This window comes from Myotis brandtii, unplaced genomic scaffold (assembly GCF_000412655.1).
Source record: "Myotis brandtii unplaced genomic scaffold, ASM41265v1 scaffold299, whole genome shotgun sequence".
NCBI lineage: Eukaryota > Metazoa > Chordata > Mammalia > Chiroptera > Vespertilionidae > Myotis > Myotis brandtii.
The window spans coordinates 196,856-206,173 of NW_005361430.1; the positions used below are offsets into that span (position 1 = coordinate 196,856).

Sequence of the window (9,318 nt, forward strand, 5' to 3'; positions counted from 1 at the left end):
AGGCCGACGCTCTATCCACTGAGCCAAACCGGTCTCGGTGCTAAGTACTTTTAAATTAGTTTTCAAAATGGTTCTGCCCTGGCCTAGTGGCTCAGTTGGTTGGACCATTGTCCCATACACCAAAAGGTTGTGGGTTTGATTCCTGGTCAGGGCACATACCTAGATTGCAGGAGAAGTGATAAGGACGGAAGCCTATATAGTCTATGCCAGGGGTGGGCAAACTTTTTGACTCGAGGGCCACAATGGGTTCTTAAACTGGACCGGAGGGCCGGAACAAAAGCATGGATGGAGTGTTTGTGTGAACTAATATAAATTCAAAGTAAACATCATTACATAAAAGGGTACGGTCTTATTTTTTTTTAGTTTTATTCATTTCAAACGGGCCGGATCCGGCCCGCGGGCTGTAGTTTGCCAACGGCTGGTCTATGCAGTGATGGCGAACCTATGACACGTGTGTCAGAGGTGACACGTGAACTCATTTTTTTGGTTGATTTTTTTTTGTTAAATGGCATTTAAGTATATAAAATAAATATCAAAAATATGTCTTTGTTTTACTATGGTTGCAAATATCAAAAAATTTCTATATGTGACACGGCACCAGAGTTAAGTTAGGGTTTTTCAAAATGCTGACACGCCGAGCTCAAAAGGTTCGCCATCACTGGTCTAGTGAGTTAAAGAGGGTTAAAGAATATGGAAGATGAAGAAGTAGGAGTGGTATGAATAGGCAACTGTTTCAGGAAATATGAAGGGGAGAGGAAAAATAGTGTGGTATTTGGGGGGAATACAAAGTTTTTGATACTAAAAAAAGTAAGTTAGAAGATAATAGAACATAATTGTGTGCTAATAGGAATAATCCAGCAGGAAGGGAAAGATTAATGCAGGAAAAAGAGGATAATGAAGGATTATAATTTAATAAAGGGATAAATTGTATGATGTAGACTGTAAGTACTTTATAAGCTCACTAGATGCCTGATGCACTAAATTCGTGCAAGGGGCTTGTCCCCTCCCCCCTACCCCCCCAGCGCTGCTGCGGGGCTGCAGGCCTCTGCCTCAGGCCTCTGCCTCCAGCCGCGCCCTCCATAGCTTTGTTTGGAAAGAAGGACATCAGGAAGGATGTCTGGTTTAATTAGCATATTCCGCTTTTATTACTATAGATTATAGATAGGAGAGGGACATAATGAAGCCTGGGCTGGTGATGAGAAATTTTGTGCTGGGTTTGAAGAAGGGTAAAATTTCCATAGGCAGAATGGAAAAGGGGGCATTTTTAGATGAATAGGACAAATTCGGTAAAAACAAAGGCAAGATAGAGCATATATAACTGAAGGCTGGGTTTATGTTAAATAGAAGTGGGAAATAAAATTTGGCTAGGTAGGTGGGCATACTGACCACTGAGTGGTCTGAAAGCTAGAAGGAATAGTCTTCAGTAGAAATTCTCTTAACCAACTTCCCTGAACTGACTCGTTACAGTCCCCAGTGCTCTGCATTCCTTCCACAAGCACATTCTTCAATACCCTACACAGTTAAATTATTCTCCAGTGTACCTGTGGACCTGCCACCCATTGGTTGGCTGATGTACTTTACCAAGAGGCAGTTGTTTCTGCCAATACTATAATTGTAATTTATTTAAATCTATACATTAGTGAAATAAGTGTGAAGTACACTGATAAATGCTACATAAAGACTTATGGATACAGTCACTAAAAATTACTCTGAACTAGATGAATATTGTAAAAATTCTAGGATTCTATGTTCATAGTTTTTTAAAAGCAATTTTAAGTTTTACCATTACATTTTAAAGAAATTCAAACTGGCAGTTACAGATGATACATTATGGGTGCAGAAGAAGATGATGTACAACTCTAAAGAATGGACCCTTAGTCAGTTTTACACTAAAAGATAGAGGAATGGCCGTAGCCAGTTTGGGTCAGTGGAGAGAGCATTGGCGCACGGACTGGAAGGTCCCGGGTTCAATTCTGGTTGCAGGCTAAATCTTGTGTGGGACGCAAACAATGGGTGTGTCTTTCTTACATCGATGTTTTTCTTTCTGTTTCTCCCCCTCCAGTCTCTCTAAAAATCAATGGGAAAATATCCTCTAATGAGGATTAACAGAAAAAAAATAGAATTAATATTTATGTTTTATCTTAATGTTTACTGTTTGTATCATTTTTAATAATTATCTGATTTAACCTGGTTATTTGATTTTATCCATCTGTTGAGGGAATTTCTACAATATATGATGTGAAGTCAATACCAAGTAGTCGTTAAAGATGATTATTCTTGCAGGAATTTCATGGATGAATGGGATGGTTTTCTGTGTAAGGAAAGTATTAATGGAAATATATTTCAGTGTTACAAACTGTTCTGCTGAACTACAAGATCATTTTGTGTTTATCCAGGAGCCTTTAGGGAATAGGGAGAGGAAAAGAAATTATTGTTAAATGAGTATTTTCTTTGTATCAGACATTTTGCCAGATCTCTCCATGCATTACCTCATGTAATGCTCACAACAACCCCCTTTTTCAGAGGAGGAAGCAGCCTTAAATAACCTTCTCAAGGTAATTTAGCTAATGAGTGGGGAAAGAGAACACTTGTACTTTACTAGGTAATCTCATTAAAATCCCTGATGTTCTTTAACAAAGTTGTAAGGCATTCACTTAACTGCTGAGTAATAAAATCTCCTTTGAATTAAATAAGACCGAATGGACTGTGATTCTTCTTTAGTAGAAGGGGAATCATCACAATATTGGCAAAATACACACTCTAGCCTTTTTTTTTCTTTCTAAAATCTTGGTTTTTGTTTGTTTAATGCAGTGTGGGGACTATCTTATCTTTACTATATCCAAAATGGACAGTTGGCCAAAAAAAGTGCAATATAGTACTACAATATAGTGGAATAAAACTGAAGGGGGTTTTAAATTAGAACCTAAAAAATAATATGCTATTTTTGGCAATGGAACCACAACCCTTAAGTACGTTTGGCTTTTGAATGGTTTTATAAATCCTAACTACATTTTACTTCAAATAAAGCAGTTTTTAGGTAAATTTGATATTAAGTATTTCTTAGATATTTTGAATATTGAAATGTATTGAAAATTAAATTAATAAATGAGCAGTAACCTCTATTCTTCTTTTCCTGCATTAAGTTTCTTTTTTGTTTTTTAATTGAACTTTTTGGGATAACATTGGTTCACAAAAACCATATAAGTTTCAAGTGTACAACTCAACAAAACATCTGTACACTGCATCGTGCAACCATTGCCCAAAGCAAAGTCTTTCTGTCCCCATTTATCCCCCTTTGCCTACCTCCACCTACCTATCCCACCCTCCCTTTCCTTCTGTCTATCCCCACACTGTTGTCTGTGGGTGTTATATATGTGTTTTTTTGCTTAATCCCTTCACCTGCTTGCATCCAGCCCTCCAACCCTGCCTCCCCTCTGACAGCTGTCAGTCTGTTCCATGACTCCCTGCCTCTGTTTCTATTTTGTTCAGTTTATTTTGTTCATTAGATTCCACATATAAGTGAGATCATATGGTATTTGTCTTTCTCTGATTTGCTCATTTCACTTAGCATAATGCTTTCCAGGTCCATCCATGCTGTTGCAAAAGGTATGATTTCTTTCTTTTTTACGGCCAAGTAGTATTCCATTGTGTAAATGTATTACAGCTTTTTTAAAATCCACTTATCAATTGATGGGCTGTTTCCAGATCTTGGCTATTGTAAATAATGCTTTTGTGAACATAAAGTGCATATATTCTTTCAAATTAGTGTTTTGGGAGTCTTTGGATATATTCCCAGAAGTGGGATCGCTAGGTCAAAAGGCAGTTCCATTTTTAATTTTTTGAGGGAACTCCATACTGTTTTCCAGTGGCTGCCTCAGTCTGCTTTCCTACCAAAAGTGCCTGAGGGTTCCCTTTTCCCCACATCCTTGCCAGCACTTGTTTGTTGACTTATTGATGATAGCCATTCTGACAAGCATGAGGTGATTATCTCATTGTAGTTTTAATTTGCCCCTCTCTGATGATTAGTGACGTAGAGCATTTTTTCATATGTCTGTTGGTCATCTGTATGTCCTTTTCGGAGAAGTGTCTATTCTGGTCCTTTGCCCATTTCTTAATTGGGTTGTTTGTTCCCCCATTAAGTTTCATTTCTTTAACATTTGTAATTTAAAATTAAAAAAAATTACACAAGAAATACTCGAACAGCTCCCATTACGAAAAACTTGAATACTCAGAAATAAAACTTGAAAGCTCCTTACTACTTTCTTATTACACCGTACTGTATTGCCTACACCCTGTCAGTCCCTTCTTCAGAGATAATTGCTGTTACATATTCTACTACTTGTTTTTTTCAGTTATGTCATTGATATTTTTCCAGGACAATATGTATGATCAACTCCATTTTTCAGTAGGATTCTTTAGTTATTTATTCAGTCACTGCCCTGTTGAATGACTATGTAGTTTTTTTGTATCATTTTAAATTTTTTAAATTTAAAATGATTCATTTAAAAAATAGGTAATATATGTTCATGGTTTGTAATCCAAAAGGTAACAAAGTGAGTCAGCCTCTCATTGCCTTTCCTTTAACAAAGCAGTCTGTTCTGTTCTTTGTAGTGGCCACTATTAACATTTCTTATATATCCTTTTAGAGATAATCTGTACATATGAAGGCATATGTTATTTGCCATAACATTTTGTCATATTTCTCTATGCAAATTATGCCATACATACTGTTCTGCAATAGTAAGATATATCTTGGACATTGTTCCGTACTAGTGCTTGGAAACTGCTTCATTTCTTCTGTTTAGGACTGCCTTGTGTGGCTTTACCATATATAATTTAACCAGTTCCAAACTGATATCTATGTTGTTTCCAATCTTTTGCTATTATAATGCTGCTTATATGCATTGTATATCCTTTGTACATCTGAACGTAAAGGATATAGGCATTTAAAGTTTTGATATGTATTGTCAAACTGTAGTCCATTGAGATGGTTCTAATTTACACTCATTGATCATCTCTTGACATATTTAAGACATTTATTTTTTCATTTCTTTTAATTGTTTGTTCATGTCCCTTGTCCATTTTTCTGTTGGTTTATAGATATTTTTCTCATTGGTTTATAGGAACTCATTAAAAATCGAGTAAATTATTTTTTTGTGATGTATTTGATAAATATTTTTTCTCCGTTTCTTATTTATCTTTGATTTTGTCAAATTATCATGCAAGAAGGTATTATTTTTATGTAATTTTTGAAACTTTTTTATCCTCTAACCAAACTGCCTAGGTACCACATGGTTGCTATCATTCCCAATCATTCCAATTGAGTGATATAATAACTAGAAAAATATACAGAAGATAAATAAAAATAGTTTTGGATATTTTGCTTTTAGAAAATTTCCTGGATTGATTAAGATTAATACCTGTAAGTATTATAATACCAAAAGTAGGATTGTAGTAAAAAAGGAAAGGAGATTTTATAGATTATCTGATTGAACCAGCATTTCCTACATCCTTGCAGTATGCAAAAAACTCTGTGCTGGGTATTGTGATAAAGAGGATATAACCTTTAGTGAATTCTGAGATTATGAAAGGTGATAACTGATAGAATTAGGGAAGAGTTGAAGAGATTAAATTTAGGAAAGGTGAAGTAGTTGCCTAGCTATTTTGCTCCTAAGCTTCCTGACCACTTCTTAAGTCATCTGAGGTTTCACTATGTCCATTCTTTGCTGGAAACAAGTTCCAAAGATTTAGCCTGCTTCCCACCACCTTTGTTTCCTTTTATTTACTTACTAGAGGCCCAGTGCACAAATTCGTGTACAGGTGGGGTCCCTCAGCCTGGCTGGCAATTGGGGCCATTGGGGCCGTGGGAGGTTGGCAGGCGGGGAGAGGGGCCATGGGAGGTTGGCTGCCCCAATAGGGGCCATCGGGGCCAGCCGGCCTGGGGAAGGGACCATGGGAAGTTGGCTGTGGGAGCGCACTGACCACCAGGGGGCAGCTCCTGCGTTGAGCGTCTGCCCCCTGGTGGTCAGTGCATATCATAGCAATCGGTCAACCAGTTGTTTGGTCTTTTGGTCACTTAGGCTTCTATATATATATATATATTTTTGGATCTTTGTGACTCAGTGTTTGCAAGTCTTTCCATCCAACCCCTTTCATTGTCCCTAAAGATGAGAACATATAATAAAAGCCTAATATGCAAATTGTCCCCTCGACCAGGAGTTTGACCAGGGGGCGGGCTGGCCGGCAGTGGTGGCAGGCAGCCGGGGGAAGGGAGGCCCCGGCTGGCAGCCGGCAGCTGCTAGGGACCCTACCCGTGCATGAATTTCATGCACTGGGCCACTAGTGAGAATATAAAACCCTTACTGACCATACTTTATTGCTGATCCCTGTGTGTGCACAGATATTTAAAAATATGTATGGGGAAGTCAGAAGATACAACAGGGATCTATTACTGAGTTCTTATAATAATGAGCTGTAGTTCTGGATTCCCTTGCTGATATGACAGAGAAAGCTATCCTTTCATCTTCTGATTTTATTTTTGCTTATCTCCCACCCTTAAAACTCTCTTGTCTGAGCTCTTGTTTAGTGAAGGGCATACTGATTCCTTTTTCCATAATGACATAATGGTCTATGTTTTAATTTTCTTATAAAGCTAGTCAAGCAGAACAGTGGATAATCCCTTGTACCAGGTATAGTCTATAAACTTACCAGGAACTATCCACACTTTCTTCTTTTTGGCTCAGGGGATAGTTGTCTTTTTTCCTCTCCAATGTTAATCCTCTCATTGCTTGGCTCACATTAAATTTTATTTATATTCACATATTTGATATCTGTATTTGATTATTTTTTATTTGTTTTTAGGTAAAATTTGGTAATACCACCTTTAAAACAGATGTGTATCTCAAGTCCCTCAACCCTCAGTGGAACTCAGAATGGTTTAAATTTGAGGTAAGTTTTTAAATGTTAGCATTTTTAGTGTGTGTTTTTTGAGGTGACTCTTTCCCTAGGAATGATAAGAACACCTTTTATTTCAGGTACAGTCGTTTTCCTGTAACATAAAAATATTTCTTAGGAATATTGCACTTAAAAAATTATGTTACAGTCAAGAAAATATAAACATATGTAGGAGAACCCAGATTAAAAAGGTATTATATTATTATATAGTAATTTCTCTGAATTTTAGCATATATCAGAAATCACTTAAGAACAATTATAGTTCCTCTCTTTGGCACAGTGCTTGGCACATGATAAGTACTTGATAATGAGTAAACAGAAGGAGAGAGAGAGGGTAGACATTTATTTTATGAACTTAATTCAAGAACTTAAGTTGTTTTTTCTTACAAAGAATGTTAGTTTTGCTTATAGTTTTATTCTCTGAAGTTGTCCTTAGAAATTATGCTGTCATTATGCTCATTAGCATCCTTACTCTGTAGTTAATATATGGACTCTGTTATGATATTCCTAAAGCATTTTTGCTGGAAACCATTGGTAGAGTAATGAAACACAGGATAATATGCAGAAAAGAAATTAAAACTTTTTTTTTGGTTAATTATCCTAACTCTGTGCTTGAGGCAAACTGTACATCTGCATCTTGTGTAGAAAATTGAGTTACAATTTTTTGTTTGTATATTAATTGGATTTTCCTCCCCAGAAATAAGTAATCTTTTATATTCGCTATACAAATTTACATTTACATTTATGATAACGAAGATTTTTAAATTTTAAGATTTAATTTAAAGTATGCTTTTAGGTGGATGATGAAGATTTACAAGATGAACCTCTACAGATCACAGTTCTTGACCATGATACTTATAGTGCAAATGATGCCATTGGTAAAGTGTACATTGATATTGATCCTTTACTCTACAGTGAAGCTGCAACAGTCATCTCAGGATGGTTTCCAATTTATGATACCATACATGGTAAGGAGTATATTTTAAGAAAATAAATCACAATCTTTTAAATTTATCCTTAAAGACTATTATGTACACTTTGTGTGGTTTTAAAATTTATAACTTTAAAAGATAGCTCCTTTTTAGACTTAGTAGTAATGTATTATTGGTAGAATTGTTTATTTTCTGAACATAATTTGAAACAATTTTCTGAGTTAAATTTGTACAGTATAGCAAGTATATGCATTATTTAAAAATCATCTCATATTTGTATTCTGTGTTCCTAAAACAAACTATCAAACTGTATTCCATTAAGCTAGATGTTATAGAGATTTGCAAAAATGTAACACAGTGCCACTCATTACTTTTTTTCCAAGTATAGTTATTTTTATAAAAAATATTGCTTATATTAACAGATTCATTATTACTTTCAATGGAGTAATAAGCAAATACTTTTTTAAATTCTCAATTTTAACTTATAATATGGTAAATATTGATAGATATAAGTAACATATATAAAAACTCCTTGAGGACTTAAGTAATTTTTAAGTTTGAACGGGTCCTGCAATTGAAAAGTTTGAGAACAGCTAGCCTAAAAGATGCCATCTTTTTAGAATGGTAAATGGACCCAAAAGGCATAGGCAGATGATTCTATCTAGTCTTGCATCTTTCTTACTAGTTTACATTATTGACCTGACAATTCCATTAATAGTCATTTATTGTAAGAAACCAAGATGTTTGCTGAGACTTACGTATATTTATTGTGATGTTACTTATACTCTATTATCATTTACTAATGTTTAAATTGGTAAAAACAAGTTGGAAAATAGGATTTACTTAAATAATTTAGAACATAAGTTGACACAGCCAGAACTAGAAGCATGTTTTCATAATACAATGGCAGAAGGAAATGTGCATGAGGTATTATGAATTGCAAAATCCAGATTATAAAACATTATAGGAAAATCTCAAGATAGTTTAGAAACAAGAGAATTGTATATATGTAATGCTCTTGATGAAATTGGCAGAATATGTGATAAAATGTTTACCTTTGGATAATTTTATTTGTGGACTATGGTCCTATTTTACTCTTTGTCCTGTTTTGCTTTTTTCTATACTTTTTATAATGTACACAGGGTTGGGCAAAAGTAGATTTACAGTTGTTTGTATGGCAAATAATACAATAATTAAGAAATAATATACAAGAATGAACTCTGTGTTTCACATACTTACAACTGTAAACCTACTTTTCCCCCACCCTGTATGTATTATCTACACTAATAAAAGAGAAACATGCTAATTAGCGTACGACTGCTACCCTTCCCATTGGCTAATCAGCATATCCTTATGCAAATTAACTGTCAGCCAAGATGGCGGCCGGCAGCCATGCACTGAAGCGAGCAGGGAGGCTTGCTTGCTCCAGTGA

At 35.4% G+C, this 9,318-nt stretch overlaps 1 protein-coding gene across 15 annotated transcripts in view; it reads left to right on the forward strand.

Annotated features, from left to right (window-relative positions):
- Nucleotides 1-9,318, forward strand: part of C2CD5 (C2 calcium-dependent domain containing 5) — a 103,148-nt gene that overhangs the window by 1,718 nt on the left and 92,112 nt on the right. For 14 of the 15 annotated variants that reach the window (XR_001362722.1, XM_014542327.1, XM_005869551.2 and 11 more), the window contains exons 2-3: nucleotides 6,862-6,948; nucleotides 7,751-7,922. Coding sequence is in view for 14 of the 15 variants with exons in the window: in XM_014542327.1 (XP_014397813.1) it covers nucleotides 6,862-6,948; nucleotides 7,751-7,922 (259 nt within the window). In the remaining variant the exon portion in view is untranslated. The remainder of the gene's footprint in view (nucleotides 1-6,861; nucleotides 6,949-7,750; nucleotides 7,923-9,318) is intronic. The other variant, XM_014542329.1, reaches the window with a different exon arrangement.